The sequence below is a fragment of the Heterocephalus glaber genome, unplaced genomic scaffold (assembly GCF_053883595.1).
Source record: "Heterocephalus glaber isolate CG9 unplaced genomic scaffold, H.glaber_assembly_v1.0 deba00001124, whole genome shotgun sequence".
Lineage (NCBI taxonomy): Eukaryota > Metazoa > Chordata > Mammalia > Rodentia > Bathyergidae > Heterocephalus > Heterocephalus glaber.
In genome coordinates, this window is record NW_028258197.1 from 1510162 (window position 1) to 1535853 (window position 25692).

The 25692-nt window shown below is 42.7% G+C and overlaps 1 protein-coding gene across 2 annotated transcripts in view; it reads right to left on the reverse strand.

Moving 5' to 3' along the window:
* Ern1 (endoplasmic reticulum to nucleus signaling 1) overlaps positions 1-25692 on the reverse strand; it is a 98070-nt gene that overhangs the window by 22941 nt on the left and 49437 nt on the right. For both annotated transcript variants that reach the window (XM_004868640.4, XM_087210195.1), the window contains 8 exons: positions 25374-25407; positions 24123-24195; positions 19558-19630; positions 17468-17590; positions 13454-13555; positions 12370-12631; positions 11139-11217; positions 9830-9995 (listed from right to left, as the gene is read on the reverse strand). In XM_004868640.4, coding sequence (XP_004868697.1) covers positions 9830-9995; positions 11139-11217; positions 12370-12631; positions 13454-13555; positions 17468-17590; positions 19558-19630; positions 24123-24195; positions 25374-25407 — 912 coding nt within the window. The remainder of the gene's footprint in view (positions 1-9829; positions 9996-11138; positions 11218-12369; positions 12632-13453; positions 13556-17467; positions 17591-19557; positions 19631-24122; positions 24196-25373; positions 25408-25692) is intronic.

The window sequence follows — 25692 nt, forward strand, 5'->3', positions numbered from 1 at the left end:
GCTAGAAGGACTGTGGGGAAGGGGAGCCTGCAGCTGGCTCTCAGTCTTTACTCATAGTTCTCTAAGTAACTACTTCATGATTATCTGGTATTTGGTACACACTGATGGAGCATTCATTGGGTGCAAATTACCATAAGAAACACAAAGGTGATTAAAATCAGGACCTCAATTTCATATGGCTTGATAATCTGTTTAGCTCTAAAATTAAGTCACTCCAACCAGACATGGTGGCACATGCCTATAATCCCAGCACTCGAGAGGCTGAGGCAGGAGGACTGCTGTGAGTATGAGGCCAGTCTGGGCTACACAGTGAATTCAAGGCCAGCCTGAACTACATAGTGAGACCCTTTCTAGAAACAAACACAACAAAACAAAAAATTAAGTGACTCCAAATGCATCCCAGAAGAGCCAGGTCACTGTCTCACCCAAGACTCTCAGTAGCTGGGTAGGCTTTCTGTTCTCTCCCTGGGATCAGACCTCACTCCAATTCAGGTCTTGCTCCCCTCAGGATCTTCCCATTGTTCTCCCAAGCCTATCAGATTGCACAGTGCTGCGCTAAGACAAAAACCAGCGGTAACTAGTCCAAGGTAGTACACTTCTTAGTCTGGAAAGTCCTTCTTTAATCTCCCATCTTTAGGTCAATTCTCTACCTACAATGTACCATCATTCTTAGAGGGAAACCCACTTTTGTTTTAACCTAGCTCAAGTTTTCCCTAGCCCACCAAGGAGCCCGGAGATACACTGTACTCAGGAGTAGGGTTTCTCCTGTGTGGCGGCCCACTTCAGACGCCTGACTCAGACTTGCTGGTGGAGGACAGGAAGGTGAACATGGTAACCTCAGGTAACAAGTGACCCATGCTAGGAGAAATGAGGTGGTCCTTCTACACGCCACCCTGTGCTGCATGTCCTTCCTGCCCCTTCTCCCAAATGTCAACTCTTAGTAGGTACTGAGTGCTACTTGTCTGCAGGGCACGTACCAAGAAGGAGACTGTTATGCAGGTCACAACCTAAACCTCCCCGTCCTCCTGTAGTTCTGTATAAACAGGCTTCTCCTGCAGCTGGTCTTTAGCAGTATTTCGCTACTCACCTGACCAACCATTCTATAAACCGAATCATGAAGTCCCTAATGTTTCTGTACAAATAGTGCCTGGTCTTTGTAATTTATTTATCAGCATCAATGGAGTCAGACTCCAAAGCAAAAAGCACAGGGTGGGTGGGCAGAGATTTAGCTCAGTGGCACCACACTTGCCTCACAGGCACAAAGTCCCGATTTCGATCCCTGGTACCAAAAAAAAGCACAGAGCCAGGTCCTGCCCTGGACCTCCTGCATCAGGTCTTCCAGGGGCAGTGAGTGTTTTCTTGACAAAGCTCTTGGTGATGCTGAGAGCATCCCAGATAAGGGTCACTGGTCATGGGCAACCACAGACCATACTTCTTGGGCTCACTGGACCCAATTTATCTTCCCGATGAATGTAAATGTGGGATATCTTTAATGAATTCTATCAAAAAAATTAAAGAACACAGTTGGACATAATAAATAGGCATGTGGGCATATCCTGTAGTTCTAGTCTATAAGAAGATTGTCAAATACTCACACTGCCTTATTTAAAAATGACTCACTATGGAGTTCCTCAGAGGCACCTCAGAATTGCGGGATCCTTACTTAACTACTTCATACTTCGTTAGGTTTCCCAGTTCTTTTACTTGGACAACTTGTCTATTTTAAAGAGATCTTGAGAGGAGGTGGGCCTTTCAGGCTGCCGTACCACCACCCTAGAGCACCAAGGAACTGAGCCACCCTGCCCCAGTGCAGAGGAGGTGAGTCATGTGGATGCCAGCACCCCCTGCCCCGTGGCTGTGCCAAGCCATTACCTGGATCCACACCACAGAGTTACAGGGGTCATAAAGGACATTGTTCTGAGCTCGAGAAGTTAGAGCAGAAGTGAACAACAGAAAGAGGGCCTCTCTGAGGCCCCTTGATGAAAATTAAAGGCCCACCAGAAAAGTGAAGAAAATCACTGCATTAAAGGCACACCAGACCACCTTAGTTGGGGGAGCAGCGGTGTGGATCAGAGTGGCATGGCTGCAAGCAGGTCCCAGCCAGGGCTCTGCCCCAACCTCAGAGGCTGGGACACACCAGCCCAAGCCAAGGGCCTGCCTGGAAAAGAGCTCCACAGGCACACAAGCAACAGCCAGAGGTTCACCCTGATACCATCGGTAAGTGCGCAAGACCCTATCCAGAAGCTTGCTCACATAACAGGAACTGGGGTACACAGCCTTCAGCCAAAGGCCTTCCCAGACAACAGCTACATAGGGGCCCTAGCCAAAGGATACCATCCCAAGTGTGGACAGGCCCCAGCCAGAAGCCCACCCAAACAACAGGTCAGCTTACAGATCCAGGAGGCCAGCACTCTGAACCTAGGAACTGGTGTACTGGTGAGCAGCAGAGAAAAGGCTGCTTTGTGGCTTGCTGAGAACTGAAGACCACTGAGTGAGCAAAAGGCTGCCTCAACAAAGGCACAGCAGGCTGCATCTGTTGAAATGAGAAGACATGTAAACAAGTCTCAAAACCAGACTTCCAGATCACCTAAGGCAACCCCAAAGGGAAATAAGATGGAATAATCTGATGCTCAACGACCTGGACTCCCTGAACAGGCAACAAAAGAGGATCTGGAAAAAATGAAATCAGAAGCAATTTCTCAGATAACAGCAGAGATTGTGCCCATCGTGTAAGACATGATTAACAAATCTAGAGCAGACACAGACTAAAAAAATAGAGGAGCTGAGGAACATGATGGAATCCCAACATAGGAAACAAATGGAATCCATAAAACAGACACAAATAGATTTCCAGGAGATTAAAAACTCCATTGAAAGTTTACACAGCAGAATGAACCAATGTGAGAATAGAATTTCAGATATAGAAGATTGCAATTAGTGACCAGGAAAAGAAAAGTTTCTTTAAAACAGTAAGGGACTACAAGAAATCAATCCAGCAGCTGCTAGACAATGCAAAGAAGAATAATATAAGACTGATTGGAGTCAGTGAAGAAACAGGAGAGGGTGCAGACAACATAAAAAACTGGTTCACAGAAATAATGGCAGAAAACTTCCCAAGCAGGGGAAAAGAACTTGACATACAGATAAGGGAAGGATATAGGACTCCAATTAGCCTTGATCAAAAAAAACTACACATAGGCATATAATAGTTAAGATTCCAGAAACCCAACAGAAGAACAAAATTCTGCAGAGAAAAGAAACAAATCACATACAAAGGAAACCCCATCAGAATCACAGCAGACTTCTCAAAGCAATCCCTCAAGGCAAGAAGAGCTTGGAGTGACATATTTCAAGCCCTAAAGGAAAACAGCCTCCAACCCAGATTAATGTACCCTGCAAAACTATCTTTCAAAACTGATGGAGAAATAAGATACTTTCATGACAAAGAGCACCTTAGGAACTTCATGAATACCAAACCAGCACTCCAAGAATTTTAGATAATATCCTAGGAAAAGACAATGAGGATCACAACCCCAGGAAGCCCAACAGAATGAATCCATTGGGCGTGACAAGAAATTAAATGCAAAGGGGGATGTCAATGGTCAATAGTCTTAATTCACCAATCAACGGAAATAGACTGGCAGAATGGGTCAAGAAGCAAGATCCAACAATATGCTGCATACAAGAAACACACTTAATTCAAAAAGAAACTCACAGACTGAAAGTTAAAGGGTGGGAAAACAATACTCCATGGGACAGGAACCAAACAAAAAAAAAGCAGGAGTAGCTATCATCTTTGCAGATCAAGTGGATTTCAATCCAAAATCTGAAACACTTCTGGTCCCAAGACTTTCAGAGACGGGATAGTCAACTTGTATGTACAAATCTATTGTGAATGTGTGTTATCATTTCTCTTAAGTAAAAACTTAAGAACAGAACTGTTGGTTCTTAACAGTAATACAAGAAATTTCTACATTGTTTTCCAAAATGGTTTTATCATTTTACATTCACTTTAGCAGTATTAGAAAGTTCTAACTGGTTCACATCTAAGCTGACATTTGTTCTTTTAAAACTTTTAATTTAACCTCCCTAATGAGTGTATAATATGATCTGTTACTGGACTGATTAGTATTTTTTTGATTCTAGTGTTGCACACCTTTCCTTGTGCTATACTGGCTATTTACCATCTTCTTGTGTCTACTTTTTAATTGGGTTGTCTATTAATGAGCTATAAGAGTTCTTTATAAATTCTGGTCATAGGCTGTATGTATTATAAATATGTTCTATTTAAGGACTACTTTTCATTTTCTTAACGATGTCTTTTAAAGTTCTAAATTTTGATGGAATCTCATTTATCAATTTTTTTCTTTTATACATCATGTTTTTTGTATCCTAGGAAATTCTTGCCTGCCTTAAATTCATGAACATTCTCCCTTATAATTTCTTTTTAAAGTTTTAGAGGTTTTTGTTTGTTTTGGTACCGGGGATCGAACTTGGGACCTTACGCTTGCAAGGCAGGCACCAGAACCACTGAGCTAAATGCCCGGGCCAAGTTTTAGAGTTTTAGTCTTTCATATTTAGGTTCATAGATCCTTTCAAGTTATTTTTATGTATGAAAATAAAAGGTTGAGGATAATTTTTTTTTTTTTTTTTGGTACCAGGGATTGAACTTGGGACCTTGCGCTTGCAAGGCAGGCACTAGAACCACAGAGCTAAATCCCCGGCTCTGAGGTTAATTTTTTACATATGAATACCAGGCGTTCTAGTATCATTTGTTGAAAACCCTATCTTTTATGCTCTTGAGTTGAGTTTATGTCCTATAAAATGTTAATGTTAAATAATCTTTCAAAACTCAGTGGACCATATATGTGTGGTTCTATTTCTAGATTCTCTGGGGTTGTTTTGTTTTTTTTTTAAGTTGGGTTTTTTTTTTTGGTACTGGGGATTGAACTCAGGACCAGGCGGTGGAACCACTGAGCTAAATCCCCGGCCCTAGAGTCTCTGTTTCATTCCAATGATCTATGTGTTTTTCCTTAGGCCAACATTGCCTTGATTATTGTAGCTTTAGAGGAAGTCTTAAAATTAGGTAATTAATGTCTTCCAACAGTTTTTTTTTCTTTTTACTTTTCTAGGTCCTCTGTACCTCTACATAACTTTTAAATTTCAATATCCAATTCATTTATAGCAAGTATACATAGACCTGAATTTTTATATATACTTTATGTTTTCTAATCCTGCTAAATTCAAATACAAGTTCTAGGGGCTCCTAGAGATTTCTTAGTATTTTCTCTGTAGATGATCATTTCATCTACATATAAAGATTTTACTTCTATCTTGCCAATCCTATGCTATTTGTTTCTTTTTATTGCCAGACTATTTTAGTTGGGGCCTATGTTTCAAAGTTTAATGGACAGATGAAGACTAGGTATATCTGTCCTTGCCCCCCACCTTTGGGAGAAAGCATTGTATCTTTTCCATTCATATAAGGCATTTTTGCTGGAAGTATGGAGTACATGTCTTTTATCTGTTGAGAAGGTTCTGTTCTACCTCTAGTCTCCTGATAGCTTTTACCATGAACAGCTGTAGAATTTAGTCCAATACTCTTTCTGCAACTACTGATAGGATCATATGGCTTTTTTCTTTCCTCTGTTAAAATGATAACTTATGGGGGTGGACCTTCCAATGCTGAACCAACACTGCCGTCCCTATAATAAAACCATTTTCTACATACTGCCAGATTTGACTTCTAATAGTTTGTTTTGTTAAACAAATTTTTATCTATGTTCGTACTTTTTTTTCTTTTCTTCTCTTTTGGTACCAGGGATCGAACTAGGGACCTTGTGCTTGCGAGGCAGGCGCTGGAACCACTGAGTTAAATCCCCAGCCCCCATACTTTTTTCTTCTATTATCTTCATCTAGTTTTAGTATTAGCACAATGTTGATTTCCTAAAATGAGGGGAGAAGTGTTCCTTCTTTTTTCTGCTTTAAATGTTTGATGTAATTCATCAGTTAAAATGTATATGAGCTGGGCATGGTGGTACACGCCTGTAATCCCAGCACTCGGGAGGCTGAGGAAGGAGGCTCACCTCAAGTTCAAGGCCAGCCTGGGCTACATAGTAAGTTTAGGGCCAGCCTGAACTACAAAGGGAGAGACCCTGCCTCAAAAAAAAAAAAAAAAAAGTATATGAGCCTGTTGTTGTCATACAGGTAGGTTTTCAAATTAGGAATACACTTTAATAGGTGCCATTCAAATTTTATATTTCTTCCAGAGTCAGTCTCATTAATTTGTCTTCCAAGGTACTTCATAGAAGTTGTCAACTTTATTTCAAAAAAGACTTTTGTAATATGCTTTCTATATCCTTTTAAATTCTGTAAAATCACCAAGATGCATTATGTAAAGGTACAATTCCCAATGAGAAATGTAATTGTGCTGTATACCTAAAATGTACCAATAAAACAATTTAACAAAAAAAAAATTCTGTAAAATCTGTGGTGATGTCCTCTAAATCTCGATACTGTAATTTAAAAAATGTATAACTGATATTGTATAATAGGAAGAAAAGGTCTAAAGGAGCAGGGGAAGTGGGAGGGGTAGGGGAAAGGCAAGAAGGGAAAAGAAAAAATACGAGAAAATGGAAACAGTCTTTGCAAATAGGGAAGGGTGGAGGGGGTGAAGGGAGGGCAGGTGAATGGGGAAAAAAATAAGAACCAAGATACATCATGTAAAGATACAAGATCCCAATGATGAATGTAACTGTATTTTATACCTAAAATGTACCAATAAACTTAACGGAAAAAAAAAAGAGATCTGTTTACAACTTATCTGTGGAGATTCTTCCCCCATATCTTTTGTATTTTCCTCCACATTTCCTTTGCGTCACATCTCACTGGCATGTAGTTTATGTATCCCTTAATTGGCACATAAAACTGAGTGACCTTGTAAATTTAATGGCCTCTGCTCAATTAGCTATCTTTTCCTCATCACAGGCCCATTGGTGCATGCTTCCTAAACTACCTCTGCAAAAAAATATATATATATATTTTGTCATCTTCTTTGGTTATTATTTGGTAAAAATAATAACCATGATAAAAATGGCTACAGGGAATCAGGAGAACAAAGAGTGGGCTCTGGACAACCACAAGAGGAATGATCAGAGCTCAAGCACGCTAGGTTTCCCCTCTTCCGCTCCTGAGTACACACATTCCCACCCAGGCCCACTGCCTGGCAGGTTCTGCTGCTTCCTGGACCCACAGAGTCTGGCTGCCCGCATCCCCAGCCATGACATCTTTCTGCAGGTGCCAAGAGGAAGAGAATGAGAAGAAGCCTTATTAGCCTCAGAGCACTCTGGCAACCCTGCCAACCTCCCCCGACCCCTAGGACTCATCCTCACCTCTACCCAACTCTTGGTGGGGAGGCAGCAGAATCAGTGTGTGTATGTGTGCATGTGCACGTGCACACACGCGTGCGAGCATGTGTTTGGGGGTAGGGCAAACAGAGGGCAAATTAGATTCAAGAAAACTCCATGCTGCTCTAACTGGAACACTTGCCAGGGACATAATACCTCTCACCTCTGCCTTCATTTGTCACACTCACTGCCTTCAGGTGATCTCAACCTCCTATCTCTCTGTGACACAGCTGACAGAACTTCCACTTCAACCTCAGGGCCACCAATGACAGTAGCAACAATGGGAAGAGAAATGAAAAAGGGGAGGGAGAGGGTGAGCTCAAGGGTAGAGGATGTGCTTAACATGAATAACGTCCTGGTTTCATCTTCCGTACTGAAAGAAAAAAAAAGAAGAAAAGAACAGAACAGAACTTTCCTGTGACACAGTCCTAGGAATAACTCTGTAGTCCAAGTTATGAGAATATGCTCTAATTTATTAAAAAAAAAAAAAAAAAAAAAGAGGGCCGGGGATTTAGCTCAGTGGTTCCGCCACCTGCCTCACAAGCGCAAGGACCTGAGTTCAATCCCGGTACCAAAAAAAAGGAAGGAAAAGAATGGGTTCTATGTTTACTTTTGGTTTCTTTGATTTGGAAGCTTTATTCTAGGATACAGTAAGTGGAGTGGCAAAAGGAAATGCTAGGCCTTACTCAGATTATCTGACAGAAAACCAGAATGCGCAAACCCTGCTGAGGCTAATGTGGAAGAGTTCGAGCCAACTTTTCTGATAAAGCCTGAAGGTACTGGCTTAACAGAACTAGGGAGCTCAGAAAAGACTCTCTGGAGGCTTCAGAGACCAGGGAATAAAGTGACTGCTATAAGACAAGCTCTTCTGAGATCAGTGCAGTTGCAGGAACTGTTCCTTCTACCTGTTACCCCATCCATGGTGTTCCAACCATTCAGCCTGATATTCCCGCCTCTCGAATTCGTCACATCAATGATAGAACTAATTACGGTGAAGAAGGCAATGCTTGCTGTTTACTACATCCCACCATCTTTGCCCAGAAAGGAGTGTTTGAAAGAGACTTCTTCAAGACCAGATCAAAAGAAGAGGTACAGCAAAGATGGAAATGCTGACATATCAATTATTAGACTTTTAAAAATTATAGCTTTTATATTATAAAAGCCCCAGGATCCCTCAAAATAGTAGTGATGAGTAATGTTCAGTCTGGTTGTGACATTCTAGTACAAGTCATTTTTTGGGACAATTATTGAATAAGAATTTATTCTGAGGAAGATCTACCTACCTGCTTCCTGTTACCTATCTTTTATTTTGCTCAAGAGAAGGGATCAAGAGGGAGAGAGAAGAAAGGGATAAGGGATGAAAAAAGAAATTGGGATTGTGTTATGGGCATGTAACCAACTCCTCACAAGGAATATAAACATTATATACTGCAAACATGTATAAAAAATAAAACAAGACAAAACAAAAAAAGCAAGAGGATCAAGAGATGGGAGGACAGGGGAAGGAGGGAAGGAAAGGGGATGAAAAAAGGAATTAAAATGTATTATGTACATGTACCAACTCCACACAAGGAACGTTAACATTATATATTAAATATATACACTAATAAAAAAGAATTTATTAAGTGACAGGATGCATTTCATTTGTGTTGTATATTCATGACAGACCATGTACTAAAAAGCAAAGTATTTTCTAAAACATTCAATACTGTTCTTAATTGGGAAAAGGGAAAAGGACCAGCCCCTTCTTCGTATGAGTATCCTGATGGCCTAGGGGCCTCTAAAATCACAGAATAGGCCTGAGGAGGCCCGCTCCACTATCCTTTCTGTCCAGTGATATATGTCTCAGATTACCTCAAACATTGATTAAAAATATTGCATCCTAAAAACAAATGAATAAAACATTCTATTCTGTTGCCAAAAAAAGAAAAGAAAAGAGAAAAAAGAGACCTCCTCCCCCACACCATACACACCTAGGACCACGCTGTCCTGACCCAAGAGCAGTCCCTGACTCCATCACTCAACCCTCTCCTTCCCCAGCCACATGAACCCTAACCCAGTTTTCCACAGGAATTGCCTCAGTTTCCTTAGTTATAAAATGAAAATAGCAAGGTTATCTACCTCACACACAGTTACTCTGCAGAATAAGGAACAAACATTCTCAAGTCAGATAATTACATATTTTGTCACTTTTAGCTGAGTTCTGGAATATTAAACAATTTTTGAGAACTGACTCATAACTCAGCTACCCCGTTTGTTCTCCTTGGGAATAAAAATGTTCTGAGATCTAAGTAACCACCTGGAAGTGAATAGAGCACTATATACCCTTGGAGTCAAGAGCGGCAGTAAGCCAGCAAGGCCGCTTTTGCCCACCAGGAGGCAGCAAGCCACCATTTAAGGACACCACAGAGACCAGCGCTTACCTATCAGGAGCCAGTAATTCCTCAAGTAATTGAGTTTGCTCTTCCCTTTGAGTCCAGGGTCAAACTTGAGGTCTGTGCTAGGTGTGATCACACACTCTCCTTTGTCCCCAATGGTGACACCATCCGTCTGGGGACCTTCCAGCAAAGGAAGAGTGCTGCCTCGGGGCTGTGGAGATAGGGTAGGGTGAGCCTGGAGCCCTCACAGGTTCCCCAGGCCCTGCAGCACCCCTCCCCAGCCACCATCCTGAGCCCAGAAGGAACCCCATGGCTTCAGCTGAGCAGGTTTTAGTTTGGGGCCAGGCCAGGCCAGTCAGAGCAGGACATCAAGGCTCCAGGACCAGGAAAGGGAAGCTCTGCCCTCAGGACACGACAATGCTCCCCTGACACCTTTTCAGGTTCTCGCATGTGGACCTGAGAGGGACTCTGAGAAAAATAGCCCTTAGGAGAAGCAGATCTAAGTGAATGAAAATGAGTGCATATCTCAGACACAAAGGAGGCAATCATCAGGGTGGGACAAGCTCCAGCCATGGCCCATAGCAGGAGCTGACAGAGGCAGATATCACCTGCTGCTGTAGAATGGCCAGCCACCTCCCTGAGGAGACTTGAGATAACCTCACAGCCCAACACGGAGGATCAGGATGAGCTGCCAGGGTCAGACGCCTCAGACACAGAGACAGAAGTGCTTAAGAAAGGCTGTTCAGGACCCGGTGGGGGTTGGGGAAGGCAAAAAGCCTGGAAAGGATCTGAAGACAGAAAGGAAGGAGGAGGGATATTTGAAGTGTGAAGCTAGTCCCAACTAAGGCTCAGAAGAAAGTAGAACAGGGAACCTTTGGGAGTCAGGAAGAAGATGTGCTTGGCTAGGCTATGGGGCTCTCACAGAGAAACTAACAGGGTGGTGGGAGGACACTGTGTGGGCTGTCTTGGGGAGGCCTGGACACTGCCTGGGAAGTTTAGACTGAACACAAAAGCAACAGAGCCAACTGGGGTTTCCTGGCTTTAGAAAGTGATTTGTGAAGAATCCAGCATGTGCAGAAGCCATTCCTGACACTTGCAGCTCTGTGTTTTGCATTCTTAACCAGAGGGATGTTCACATATAACTCCTGGTCCTTTTTGTTTTTGCTTTTTTGAGGTCTCACTATGCAGTTGAGTGGTCTCAAACTCACTATATAGCTCAGGTTGGCCTCGAACTCAAAGCAGTCCTGCCTCAGCCTTCCAGTGCTGTAATTATAGGCCTGCACTACCACACCACTCAGGTCATTCTTTACTAAAAAGGAGATGGCTGTATCTGTGAGCCCCACAGTGAACTCACCACAACGACGACCCCTTCGTGCACCATGGAGGGAGAGGCGTAGAGGCTGGTGGAATACTTCCCAACATACAGGGTAGGCCTGAAGAGAGGAGACACCCATGTTCCAATCATTTCATGTCCAGATCTCATAAAAGGGGCCTTTGGGAGAACAAAATCAGAGCCCCAGAAACTGCCTTATTAGCCCAGGCATGAGGCAAAGCAGTAGGGTGTGAGACAGGGTGCTGCCGGGAAACAGGACACCAGGACTGCAGGCCTCAGCTTCACTTACTACTTAGAGAAATTTGGACAAGCCACCTAAGGGCAAGCCTCAATTTCCTTATCTGCAGAATGCCAGGGCCAGATTGGCCTACAGAAAGGACTATATCCAATGACCAGCCAGGAGACTGAATGCTTAGCACCCACTGCCAAAGCCTCATAATGACCCTGACCAGCGCACTTGAACACTGATTACGCCCACATCACTATCATGTTGCTTGTGCTTTCAAGGACTAGAGGCTCTGTAAAAGTCCCAAGGAACATTCAACTACAAAAGGGATGCAAAGGAAATTCTAAACCCAGAAATTCTGGTCCCACACCCAGTGGTCTGTCCCTGCCTAAGGCCTCTCAGAGGGGATGGGTGTGGGTCATGGCTGTGCTGCCAGCAGAACAGGGGGAGCTGCACCTCCAGACCCTGTGGTTACTACTGTCAAAAGCCCTTGTCAGGTAGGTCTTCCACTAAGCTACCTAAACATCTCTCAACAAACACCTTCCACCTGAGTGCTGGCTTATGATTCAGCAACATTTTCATACACATTATCTTATTTGACCTTCCCTATAAAGTAGGAAACTGAGGCTTGGCATAGTTAAGTGTCTTAGTGACAGACTATTAGTAGATAGGGACTGAGAATACAAGCCTTCTGGGTGCTGGATATGAACATTAATAAAAAATTTTTTAAATACATAAAGTGAAAAAGATAAATCTCTTGTTACCTCTACAAGAGATATATCCGAATTATACTATAGTTATACTAGCAGTCTCTTTCCTATCCCATAATTTTTATTTGATTCTCAAGAACTCTGAAGCATCAAGGGGCACCACCGGGTCTTATGCTGTTATACTCCTGGCTTCAGAGACGTCTGCCTGACCCCTGGCCTCCACCAGTGCAGGGTATGCTATGCTGCAGCAGAAGCGGAATGGCAAGGTCCCAGCTGCCCCAAGCTGCCCTCTTCTGCCTTTAGTTCCCCAACTCACGTCAGCTTGCTCTTGGCCTCAGTCTCCTTAGGAAATGGGTACTTCCACTTGGTGATGCGGCCCACCTCCCCAGGCATGAAGGTCAGGTAGCGTAGGGTCTCCACAGCAACGTTGATGTGCATCACCTTCCTCAGACCCTCCCTCTGCCAGACGTAGAAGGCCACCACCGGGGATGCATAGTTTTGGATCCACAAGACATCCCCAGACTCACTGTCCACAGTCACCACCAGCCCATCGCCATTGGACACAAAGTGGGACATCTCTATAAGCATCAAATAACGAAGCACATCAATACTTGCCACATCCTGCAACCACATCCTCTACTCTCTTGGCAAGCTGTATTAACCTGGCTAGAGGAAACAAGATTTCCAGAATATTCTCAGAACGATTTCACTAGTTCCAATGAACTTGTTCAGGGTCCTCAATATCAAGTCACTGAGGGAAGGGAGGGCAGGAGAAGTAGAAGTAAAAAGAATTAAGATGAGTTATGTACATGTACCAACTCCCCACAATTAATGTAATCATTATGTACTGCAAACATGTACTAATAAAAAAATTTTTAATGACTCAAAAAAGTGACATCTGTGATCATGTGGACTCACAAAGGAGCACTCAGAGATAGATGAAAATATTCCAGGTCCTGGACTAGAAAAGGCAGAATTAGACTTTCAGATACCAATGTTAAGACGACAACATTGGCTTTCTCAGTTATCATTTGAGTTGGGGGAAGGCTAAAGAAATAACTAGAAATAACTAAGGAGCCGCCCTCAGAGTAGACTTCTCCATCACATGCTGATTTGTAATTATACTGTCCATAGGCTTGTACTAAATTTCTTCTGTGACACACAGAACTCAGTAAGGTGTGCCCCCTCAAATGCACCACCATTTTACTTCAGTTCCCCCTGAGACTTCTCACCCAGGATCCTGGCACAGTGTCTATGGGAAATATTTACTTTCAGCCTGTGGGAAGTCCAGAACCTGGTGTTGAAAGGTGTCTTCAAAGAAAATCCTGCTTTCTGCAATGACTGTTTCCCACAGGTGGAAGGGGCCATGGCAGCCTTGTGAGGCCACTATGAGCACTTACTGTAGTCCCCATCGTCCTCAGGCAGTGAGGCTGCATAGTCAAAGTAGGTGGCGTTCCAGCGGAGCTCTCGGGTTTTGGTGTCATACATGGTGATAGTGTATTCTGAAGGACACAGACAAGCCCATTACCACAGAGGGGCCATGGCACCTACTGAAGTGCTGAACTTATCTAGTTACAAAAAACAAATTCTCCCTAAATTGCATGTTTAAAAGTCTAGGCTATCCGCATTGAACATGAAAGGCCACCGAGAACTACAAGCCCAGACATGAGTGAACCTGGCCAGCAGCATGTGGAGCAGAGACAAGTCACTCTCTTCCTGTACCCTGGAATTCATAGCTCACAGAATCACAGCAATATAACACTTGTCTTAGCCATTAATTTGGGGAGTGGTTTATTATGTTGTGGTAGAAGGATGATATTAAAACTTAGTACCTAGAAGTGGGATGGTACCATAACAGAAACCTAAAAACTGCAGCACTGACTTTGTGACCAGCAAGAGGCTGTAAAGGTAACCAGGAGACTGTGAGTGGAGATTTGAAAGAGCAGGAGGAAATTACCATTAGAAGCTGAAACAGGGTGACGCAGCTTGAGGTCATGTAGTGCTTCTATTAACTTGGAACACAGGAAAAGTAATGACTGGAAGATCTGGCTAAGGAGCTTTACAGGCAGAGCAGAAAATGCCAAAGCCAATGAAGAAATCACTGACGAAATAGAGGGTCCAAGATTGACTCTCCAGCTAGGAAAGATTCTCCATATAGAAAATCGTTTTAGAACAAAGATAAAATCCAGAGCACTGGGAGTGAAAAATAGGCCCAGGGTCAAGATCAAACCCAGGGTAAGACTACATCAGACCCTTCTTTGAGACCTCAGAAAGATATGATAGTACCTCCTAGACCAGTGATGGCAAACCTTTTAGAGCTTTCAATGATAACAAACAGCCTGCTGTGGCAGTCATACCTTAAGTTCGCCACCACTGTCCTAGACCCTGTGCTAGGTAAAAAAAAACCATAAGTGTGTTGTCCCATAGCACGTCCACATTCTAAAGCAGACTTGTGTGGGTAGAGCTTTTATGTAATAGAACAGACAATAATTCAATATGTAGGAAACCCACAAAAATTTTAAAGTAGTATCAATATGGACTACAATGATCAGAGATACTCAAAATGGGAAAAAAAAAAAAAAGACTAACTCCTCTACGTTCAATAAACAGAACAGACTGTGAAAACTACAAAACTCACCATTTCTTATGGTAAAGAAAGAATTTCTCAAAGGACACAACCAAAAGCCACCCAAAACAATATATTAGGGAACAAATCCTGGAGGGTAAAACTGGGTCCTAATCTAGGAATATTCCTGCCCCCAGGGTAGGGGAACCTAAAAATATGTGCCTGTCTGGATTTCAGAATTACTAAGGTCCAGTATGTGCTTCTCTTTCCTTCCCTGTTTGAATGGAAATGCTTACTCCAGCTATCCTGTCTCACCATTTCACATATGGCAGGGGAAAGGAGTGGTTGCAGGAGAGAGAGAGCTTGTCTTTAATTCTCATGTCTCCAGAGCAGAGGACCCTCATCCCCTTTCAGCCTGATATAGATCCCGAGGAGCTGGACTTGGAGACTATGTTTGTGACTGGACTCAGGGAATCTTGGGGGGAGGTGAATATGTCTGTATGTGGAAGGGCTGAAAGCTACTATACCCAGAGGTGAGACTGTGGTAGACTGTCTGAAAAGATCACCACCACTAAGTCACTCCATCCAGAGGCTGAGTTGGTTTCTCCACCCTTGGCTCTGGGCCAGCCTCAGAACTTCAGTGGAAGCAAGGATGTGGGACTTCTGAGCTCAGAACTTAAAAGGCATTCTAACATCCACTTTTACTAACAGGGTACCCAGCTGTCATGTTAAGAAGTCCAGGCCATGTGTGAGGAAAAAGGTCACGTGGAGGTAAACCAAGGTCCCAGATATGAGTGTGCCCAGCATGCATTGTAGAGATGATCTGTACTTGCTGAACCTTTGCTGAATTCTTACCCACAGAATCAAGAACAATGAAATGGCTGCTGTATTAAAGCACTATGTTAGGTGGTTTATTATGCAGTATTAGATAACGGAAGCAATAGTTTGTGCACCTATGCACACAGATCACCCCTAATGGCCCAAATCTACCTGAGAAACAGACTTTAATAACCAGGTCAAGCTGGAACCACTGTTAAGATTTTACTGGATGGAAAAGATAAACAAAGCTGGGCAGGGTTGCGCATGCCTGCAATCCCAGCACTCAACAGGCCGAGGCAGGAGGATCACAAAGAATTTGAGGCCAGAATGGACCACAGAGTGAGTTCAAGACCAGCCTGCTGAAGTACAACACAAGATGCTGTCAGAGAGGAGACAGGAGGGGGGAGGGGGGAGGGGGGAGAGGGGAGAGGGGAGAGGGGAGAGAGAGAGAGAGAGAGAGAGAGAGAGAGAGAGAGAGAGAGAGAGAGAGAGAGAGAGAACAAATCCTAAGCAATCACAACAGCTGATTTTTCCAGGGGAAGGACGGAGAGTTCTGCAGTCTAAGACCTCCCTTCCAGGAGCAGGAGAGGCCAGCCAGTCTCCAGAACGGGGCCTTTCTAATCTGCAGAAAGGCAGTTTTCTACTGATCTGAAGGAAAGTTCTGTCTCTGTACAGCTATGGCTACCTGAATGGTTAGACTAAATTTAAGACTCAATTGTGATGAATTCATCTTATATATTTTTATTTTTTTGGTTCCAGGAATTGAACTCAGGACCTTTTGCCTGCAAGACAGGCGTGGTGCCACTGAGCTAAATCCCCGGCCCTCATCTTATGTTTTTTTTTGGTACCGGGGACTGAACTTGGGTCCTTGTGCTTGTGCAGCAGGCGGTGAAACCACTAAGCTAAATCCCCGGCCCCTTCATCTTATGTTTCTTTGGGGGAATACCAGGGATCGAACTTGGGGCCTTGCACTTCCAAGGCAGGAGTCGGAACCACTGAGCTAAATCCCCGGCTCATCCTATGTTTAAAACTAGGTTTGGCTTTATATATATATAAATCTTATTGATATACGATAATCCTACATATGTATAGGAGCCTAGGTTTTCTGGTATAATTTTCTTTTTCTAAATGTTTCCTGGCTTCAGCTTTTAGCTTTAACTTGTGTTCCACAATTTTTATGGCAAACCTGACATACGCAAGGTGCCGCACATACACAAATGCGTAAGGCACGTTTCCACAGCAATGAGGCTCAGTCATTCACTTGTTCAAACATCTGAGCACCTACTACATGTTAGGTAATATGTCCAGTGTACAAAACAAAGTCTTCCCTAAGGGAAATGATATTTCAGTGGGGGAGGCAGAAAACAGGCACATAAAATTTATAAATATGTAGTGACAAGTGTTAAGGAGAAGGTGGCTGAAATGAGAGGCAACAGAAAATGACATGCTGCTCATGCCTGTACAGGGACAGTGACAGAAACTGAGATGGCACTGAGATGGCCACAACGGCTTGCCAGCTGCTATGTGTGCCCCAAGAATGGAAAAGCTGAACCAAGTGTCCCTGGGCAGGGTGGGGGCTTTAAAGCTAGGGAAGAGACTTCGAGCAGGACATTTTTGAGCAGAGTTGTGAAAAAAAGAGAGGTCATTTTCTAGACAGGCAAAACCAGGAATACCTTGTGCAGAAGAACATCCTATTATGAGTCTGTAAAAGAAGCACAGCTATTCTGAGAACTGCAGGTATCCCACACCAGTTGGAAAAAGTTTAAGTGAAGGAAATACAGGGGAGAATGAGCAAGAGGGAGGTAGCAGCTGCACCCCAGGGGCTCTGTGGGTATGGGGCGCTTTGAACTGCATCCCTTGGGCAATGGGGGTCACAGAAGGGTCTTAGAAAGGGAGTTTCACACTGTTTGGAGAAGACACCCCCGGCCACATTCTGGAGAACAATGCCAGAAACAGAGGCCAATAGTAGAGGAGCTTTGTTACATTCTTTTGGGAAACAAGCAGGCTGTACATGAGGTTCATTTCTTACCTGTTCGTCCAAGATACAGAAGGGAGGTTGATGGGCAGAGACTATCTGCAAAGGCTGATGACAAAGTCTGCTGCTTCTCACCAGTCAGGAGGTCAATGACATACCAAATATCCTGCTTTTTACCTGAAAGGTCACAGAATACTGGCATTTACACCTATCCTACATGGAAAAACATACTGCTGCCAAAGTAGCATTTCTAGATCTTCAAGACATTCTCTGTGCTGAGAGGCCTGAAATCTGTAGGCTGTTGAAGACATTTCTATAATTCCCTGAGGTGACAAAATAAACTGTAATGTTGAAACAACATCTTGGGCCACTAGACCTTATATTTTATAATTTAATCATGATATAAAATTTCTCCAAACACAATAAACTAATTATAGCTTACTAAAAGCATCCTAACTTTCAAAGTTGATTTTATTGCTTTGATTAGTGGCCTTAAATATGAAAAATCTTGACTTATATAAAGGGTAATCCTTTTTCCCACAGACTTTGGAGCTATGTAAATACAGAAATATACCCATGGGTTCATCTCCCTGGTAACCACAATTCTTATTTCCCAATGTCCTTATTAATTAGCCCATGTGTGAAGGGAACCTATAGTTACCATTGATAACCATAATTAGCTAGTACCTGTGCCTGGTCAACGGAGTTGGTTGTAACCTGATGCTAATGAAGCCGAAGTTATCTCAGCCTCTATACCCAGTCTGTAAGTTATTCCCAAGTAATAGATCATAACCCTTGCTTTGGGCAGCTGATTAAAAGATGTGGACAGGTAGACAACACAAGCTGAACAATACTATAAGGAAAACACACAGCACATGTAAACATGCAATATACAACAGGACATCTGGGCTAACAGTGAGACAGTAGCATGGGCCTCTGATCTGAAGGTCAACTCAGTCACTGTGATGTGTACATTTCTGTTTTGTAAGGCATGGCCCCTGGTTATTTGTATCATGCTAACTTATTAAAAAATATCCTACAACCAAGATTTCTAAAAGCAGAATATTGTGATACTGAGGCAGGTCATGGGGCATTAAAATTTGCTAAAGCAAACAGATGTAGCAAACATGCCAGTTCTATGTGTGTGCAACTTGCCCATGGATCATAATTCTCTTCTCAATAATAAGACCTTAATTTTTTTAAATGAAGACAAAATGAAATTGTCACTAAGCAGTTCTGACCATAAATCCCTTCCATCTGGTATGATATACATCTGCTTACTTCAAGGACCATTACAGTCTGCATAACCTGGCTACAACCTCAAAAGATGAATTGGGCAACTACCACACTCTTAAATATTGATTACTTTCTTTGTATCCCTAGGCTAACAGTTCCCTAGTTTGAAGGGCTGGAAGAAAGCAAGAGTCCCAGTGTCCCTAGCAAAAGCTCAAAAGCTGGCCCACATCTGAAACCCAGAAACACACATAAAGCTCCCAAGGCTTGAATAAGTAATAAATACTTTCAGTTCCTCAAAAAGCAAGCTCCTATATAAACACAAGCTATTATTATAACGATGATTTCAAGATAAATACAGCTCTCCTTTGTGTTACAAATTTATTTTTATTGATATTTTGGCAGAAAAGTGGTAAAAAAAAAAAAAAGCAGGTGAGTTGATGCTTTGAAAGCTGTGACTCATGAGGTATAAAGGCAGCTCATGTAAACAAGCTGTTAAGTGCTATTTCTACACAATATTCTGATAGCAGAAAATACTAAGAAAGTCCTATAATTAATAGGCAAGACCTGGCTTCCCTTCCTTGGCTCAGACTATTACATTCACTTTAAATTTCATTCAATTGCAGCTAGGTATGTTGCAATCTTGAAATCACAGAAATAGGCCAACCCAGCAGCTAAAAGCTTGTTAAATGAGTAACCATATTAATGGCATCAATTTTTCTCCCAGGTAGGGGGAACCTTTTCTTAATTGGTCACCTGATCCTGGCACGAACAGTACCACAACACAATCAAGGCAGAAAGGCCTCTCCCACAAGGATTGGTTAAGTGGGTGACAGCAGCCCTGTCTCTCGACTTTTGGGACTCAATGTCAAAGAGATCCAAGTTTTAGTATTGAAAACAAGAACTCTTACCCATGTATAGGATTCCATCTGAGCTTCGGCATGGGGATGCCTGTACCAACTCTGGGATGGTAAAGGGAAGTTTCTTAAAGGAAAAAAAATAAGTTAGCCAAGTCTTGTGCAATAATTACAATTTTACTGGGCAGTATGTTTCTGTTACCCAGTTCTGCTAAAAAGAGAAGCACTTAGCAGACATGAGTTTTCCTATTGGAACTCAAAGAAAAGGAGGTGCCCTGGGCTTCCCTGTGCACTTCCAAGAGGTCCTGGGCTGAGCTCTGAAACACTAAGTCCTTCACTTGATACATGATCAGGTCTCCTCCCCAAGGCACTTACCCTAAGTGACATAAACCTTCTGTGAAAAGACCTACACAAATATGGAGTTGCGCATTTAAAGGTAGGAGAAAGGATTCTCTTGTATTGGATAATTTTTGTTCCCTGTCTTGGAATATTAACCCAGAGATACTGACTAGCTAGAATGACACAGCTTTTTAGAGTGGGAAGGAGTCACGACATTAATCCTAAAGAGATGGAATCTTGGGACCCAGCGTAAGTTTTGAGGGAAGAAGCCAGCATTATGTGAACAACACAAGAGTCTCAGGTAGAAAAGAGAAGTTTTGGTGTTCTCTTCAGCAAATAATTGCCCACTGGAAAAACAAGAAAACTGAACCTTTTGGTTATGAAAAGGAAGCTACGGTAGGTACCAGGAAAAGAAACTCAAAGGAATCCAAATGTTTCAACATATTTCATCATAAAACTGATTCTTCTGAGTCTACAGCTGACATCTGACAGGTCCTTTTGGTTAGTGCTTGTTTCAGTGTACTTTATTTTTGGAACATTCTGGTGTTCTTGAAACTGCTCTACAGATACCTGCTGTTATAGAAACTCAGGATTCTATAACACTGTCACCTTTTTCTCTAAGAAAGAAAAGATTTCTCTGCAGCATTAAAAACAAAAGTGCAAACACTAATCAATAATTTGGATTTTCCCATCATCCCAACATTCAAACTAAGCCTTAGAAAAGGAAGAATGTGCCAAGTGTCATGGTGCATGTCCATAATCCCAGCACTTAGGAGGCTGAGGCAGGAGGATTACAAATTCAAAGCCAGCCTGAACACAGAGTTCAAGGCCAGTCTGGACTACACAGTGAGCTCCTGCCTCAAAAAACAAGCAAAACAAAAAATGGAAAGTGCCACCAAGAGGCAGTGTAGCTTGTGTTTTGCCAGATGTTTGTGAAAATCAGAAAGTCACTGCCAGTTCCCCAGTCTGGAGTGCTGTACCCTAGGGTGAGCATGACCACAGCTCTCCTGCATTGAGGGCAGGCTGGGAAATGCATTGTCTCTGGACCTCCTAAACTACAGAAAGGCACGCCAGGGGGTAAGATCATCCTCTGGAAGTCCCAAGCTTCAGCATTGGACACATTCCTTAACCTCTCCACACTCAGTTCCCACCTCTAAGATGTGGATAACATCTCTGGGCTGCCAAGAGGCTCAAATGAGAGGACTTAAACAAATCAGTCAGTGTCATTTCTGGCAAACAAATGCTTAAGAAACAGAGGCCAGAGTAATGTGGAGAGAAACCAATAGCAAGAAATGTGGAAGGTGAAGTACACACAGCTCTACAGGGGCTGCCCTTCACCCACCTGTTTCAGTCCCAGAGATTAAAAAAAAAAAAAAAAAGGACAGGCCTGATGGTGCAAGCCTTAATCCTAGTACTCAGGAAGCTGAGGCAGGAAGACAACCATGAGTTCAAAGCCAACCTGAGCTACATGGAGAGTTCAATTAGCCTGAACTGCATAGTGAGACCTTGTCTCAAAAAAAAAAGAAAACTAGGGCAGGGATTTAGCTCAGTGGCACCACACCTGCCTTGCAGGCACAAGGTCCTGAGTTTGATCGCCAGTACTGAAAAAAAAGAAACTAAAATACCCATATTAGTCCCCATAATCCACTTACAGTCTAGACAGGAGTTCTCACCTTGGCTGCACATTAGAATCTCATGAAGACTTTTTAAAAACTTTCTACTGAAGCATCATATACAAACGTAAAGCACTCATACTCACACAGATCAGTCATCTTTACAACTGGATGCCACCAGAATCCAGATGAAGGACAGAACATTCAGCACTCTGGAAGCCCCTCTTGTGTCCTTTTCTAACCACTAACTAACTCTCCAGGGTAATTGTTATCCTAACTCCAAAGCAGCATAGACTAGTTTTTCCTCTTTTTGAGCTTTATATAAATGAATCATTTGTTGTGTACTCCTTTATGTCATGTTTTGCTAAATGTTATGCTTGTAGGGTAGATCTAAGTTTTTGCTGTACGCAGTTGTATACTGTTAGTTCTTACTGCTGTAGAGTATTCCATAATCATTTTTCCATTCTACTGTTGATGCTATTTGGCTGGTTTCCACCATTTGCTTATTATAAATAGTACTACAAGCCAGGTATGGTGGCACACTCCTGTGATCCCAGTACTTGGGAGGCTGAGGCAGGAGGATCACTGTAAGTTTGAGGTTAGTCTAGGTTACACAGTGAGTTCAAAGCCAGCCTGAACTACATAGTGACCCCGTCTCAAAAAACCAAAAATTAAATGAATAAATAAATATAAATAGTGCTGCAGTCATTTGGGTACACATCTTCTGAAGCACATATATATGCACTGCTGTAGGGTATAGACTCTATAAGGGCATTATTAGGGTGTAGGGACTTTAGTATATGCTGCCACACAGTTTTCCAAACCAGTTGTACCACCTTGTACCTCCATGGACAGTAGAGGAGAGCTCTGGTTGAACCACATTCCCACCAACACATTTCCTTTCTTTTGTTCCTATTAACCATTCTAGTGAGCCGATCAATGGACACTGGGCTGTAGCATGGCACTGTGTTTTTAATTTGTATTTCCCTACTGACTAATAAAGCTGAGTACCTATTAGTGTATTCACCATTTCACTATATTCTATTTTTCTATTAGGTTGTCATTTTCTAATTCTTTTTTTTTTTTTTTTTTTTTTTTGGTACCAGGGATCGAACTCGGGTCCTTGTGGTTGCAAGGCAAGTGACGGAACCACTGAGCTAAATCCCCAGCCCTTCTAATTCTTTATATATTCTGAATGTGAATTCTATTTTTTTTGGTGCTGGCAATCAAACTCAGAGCCTCAACACCTGCCAGGCAAGCTCTATGCCACTGAGCTACATCCCCAGCCTGTATATATTCTGAATATGAATCCTTTGTTAGGTACATGGACTACAGCTACTTTGTTGCCTCCCTTCTTCAGGAAGAAAATCTCTTAATTTTAATATATCTACATAATCCATTTTTATCTATATATATGGTTAATGTATTTTTTAATATCCTATTCAAGAAATCTTTACCTACTTTAAGGTCATGAAGACAGTCTAGTGTTTTTTCTTAAAGTGTTATTTTGCATTTTGCATTTAGATATGTGATCTATTTGGAAATGATTGTTATGTGGATGGTAGGGGAAGAAGTAAAGACATCTTTTTCTGTATGGATATCCCAAATGACCTATTCCATTTATTGAAAAGACTATCCTGGGCTGGGGATTTAGCTCAGTGGTGCCGCCACCTGCCTCGCAAGCAGAAGGTCCCGAGTTCGATCCCCAGTACCAAAAGAAAAGACTATCCTGCACAACCACACTATAGGGCTACCCCTGTCATCAATCAAGAGGCGCTATGTGTGGGTCTGCTTCTTTTTGTTTGTTTTTTGTTTTGAGAAAGAGTCTCACTATGTAGTTCAGGCTGGCCTTGAAGTCCCTATGTAGCCAAGGCTGACGTCAAATTCACAGCGATCCTTCTGCCTCAGCCTCCCAAGTGCTGGTATCACAGGTGTGTGTCACTATACCCAGCAGTAGGTCTCCTCCTAAACTCTCTTATCTGGTGAGCTTTTAAAAAATCTTGATGACTGGGGCCAGGGATTTAGCTCAGTTCCACTGCCTGCCTTGCAAGTGCAAGGTCCCAAGTTCAATCCCTGGTACCAAAAAAAAAAAAAAAAAACTTAATGACTTAGATCAATTAAATGAGAACTTTCTGAAACAAAGATCTAGGCTCAGTATTTTTCTAGAGTGCCCCTGGTCACAAAAATGTGCAGCAAACAGAGAGAACCACTAGTCTACATTCCCAAAAGGAGCTTGGGGTAGAATATCACGTGTCATCTGACATGGGTGGGGTGGAGACAGTGTTTCAAACTACACCCCTTCCTCCTAAGTGGAAGGTCCCAAGTTAGAGCAAACCTTGTTACTACAGGAAGAGTCCTATTCTTCCAATGTGCTGGCTGAACTTTGGTTATACATTTAAAAGCTCATTTAGAGGGCCGGGGATTTAGCTCAGTGGTTCCGGCGCCTGCCTCTCAAGAGCAAGGTCCCGAGTTCAATCCCCGGTACCAAAAAAAAAAGCTCATTTAGGAAGCTCTGAAAAGATACTGATGCCCAGGATCCATTCCAGACCATGTGAATCAGAATCCCTAGAAGTTTGTTTAAATATCCCAGGTGAACTCGATGTGCTGACACAGTTAAGGATAGAGGTAAGAGACCCCAGAGTATACAAAGAAGCTAAATATTCTCACCGTCAGGCCTTCGTTATTCTTGCCCCCAAGTGTATACAGGCTTCCATCATTGGGATCTGGGAGAAAGGCAGGCCTAGAGATTAAATAATAAATATCAGTGATAATGGATAGCCCGGCACAGAACAAACTATCAAAGTCATGCAAAGCCATAATACAGTAGTAGAGATTAGGGGGTGTGTGTGTTATGTGTAGTGCAGTGTGGTGTGTGTGTGAGACAATTCCACCCACTGCTCCCTCACTGCCACCAATACATAAAATACCCCTATAGTGTGCAGAAAAGCAACCTGTGGAGAAAGTCATAAGAAACCACAGCAGAGTAAATCATCATTTAGCCGAAGCACTCTGGATGAAGGTAAAATAAGTGGAAAGGACCCAGCAAGTCCACTCTTCAATTGCACATAGAACTTCCAATAATTAATATTTAAATTAACAGCATGGCATGATACTTGAACAGGTAGAACAACTCTACCTTTAGTTTTCAATAAACATTTATTTTTCGAATAGAGGCAATAAAAGCAGACTGTGAAAACTGATGTCAGAGAATCTGCCATGGAGATGAACATGAAGCAGACAGGAGGGGGTCTTCTGTAAGGTTAATCTTCTGAAGACTGAACTGCAACTTGAGTTGCTTGGAAACCCCTTGCTAAATCTCTTTTCAGTGTAGGATCCACCATCACCCCAGGCTCTTACACATGACACCCAATTTTTCACCTAACACGTGTACGCTAGGGGCAGGCCATGATCATCCTCCCTCTCTGTGGTATGGCACAGCAGAAGGAGAGATCCAGACCGTGAAATTTAAGTTTAAAACTCAGCAGGGCGGGGATGTAGTTCAGTGGCACAATACCTGCCTGGCAAGCACAAGGTCCTGAGTTCGATCCCCAGTACCAGAAAAAAGTAAAATAAAATAAAACTCAGCTTAAGTTTCATCTAAATAAGCCTTTTCAACACCACTGTCATCCTTCCTGAAGGAATGTACCACCCCCTCCCTGACACAGGTTCCCATCAGAGCTCCTGTGAGACTTAGTATGTTTTACTCTTTTCCTCTTTCTTTCAGTGCTGGGGATTGGACCTGGGGCCCTGCATATGCTCAGCAAGCACTCTACTACTGAGCTGCACGCTCAGCCCTCACTCATTTTTGTTATGCCTAAACCTTGCATGTGTGTATCCCAGCTACTAGCCTCCTAAATGCGGACTGAATAAATGAGACAAAGAATTAAAGAGAAGTTCTGAGCAAATCAGAAAACTTACTCTTCCACGTGTGTTGGGACCTGCAGGACCGGATCTGTGCAAAAGAACAAAGGCATCATCAGACTTGCTTGAAAACATCCTGGGCCCCAGTCCCAAGTTATACCAACAATAGAGGTTGACTTACATGAGATAATGTATGTGAGCAAACTTCAGGAAACACACAAAGACACAATTATAAGTTCTTATGACTGTCACTATGGTCAGCTTGAGAACTGATATCAAGAAACTGCCATATAACTTGGAGGATGAACACAGAAGGAAGAACCAGTCATAAGCCACAGTGGACACAGAGTGACAGGATCAGTATCTGGAACATCAA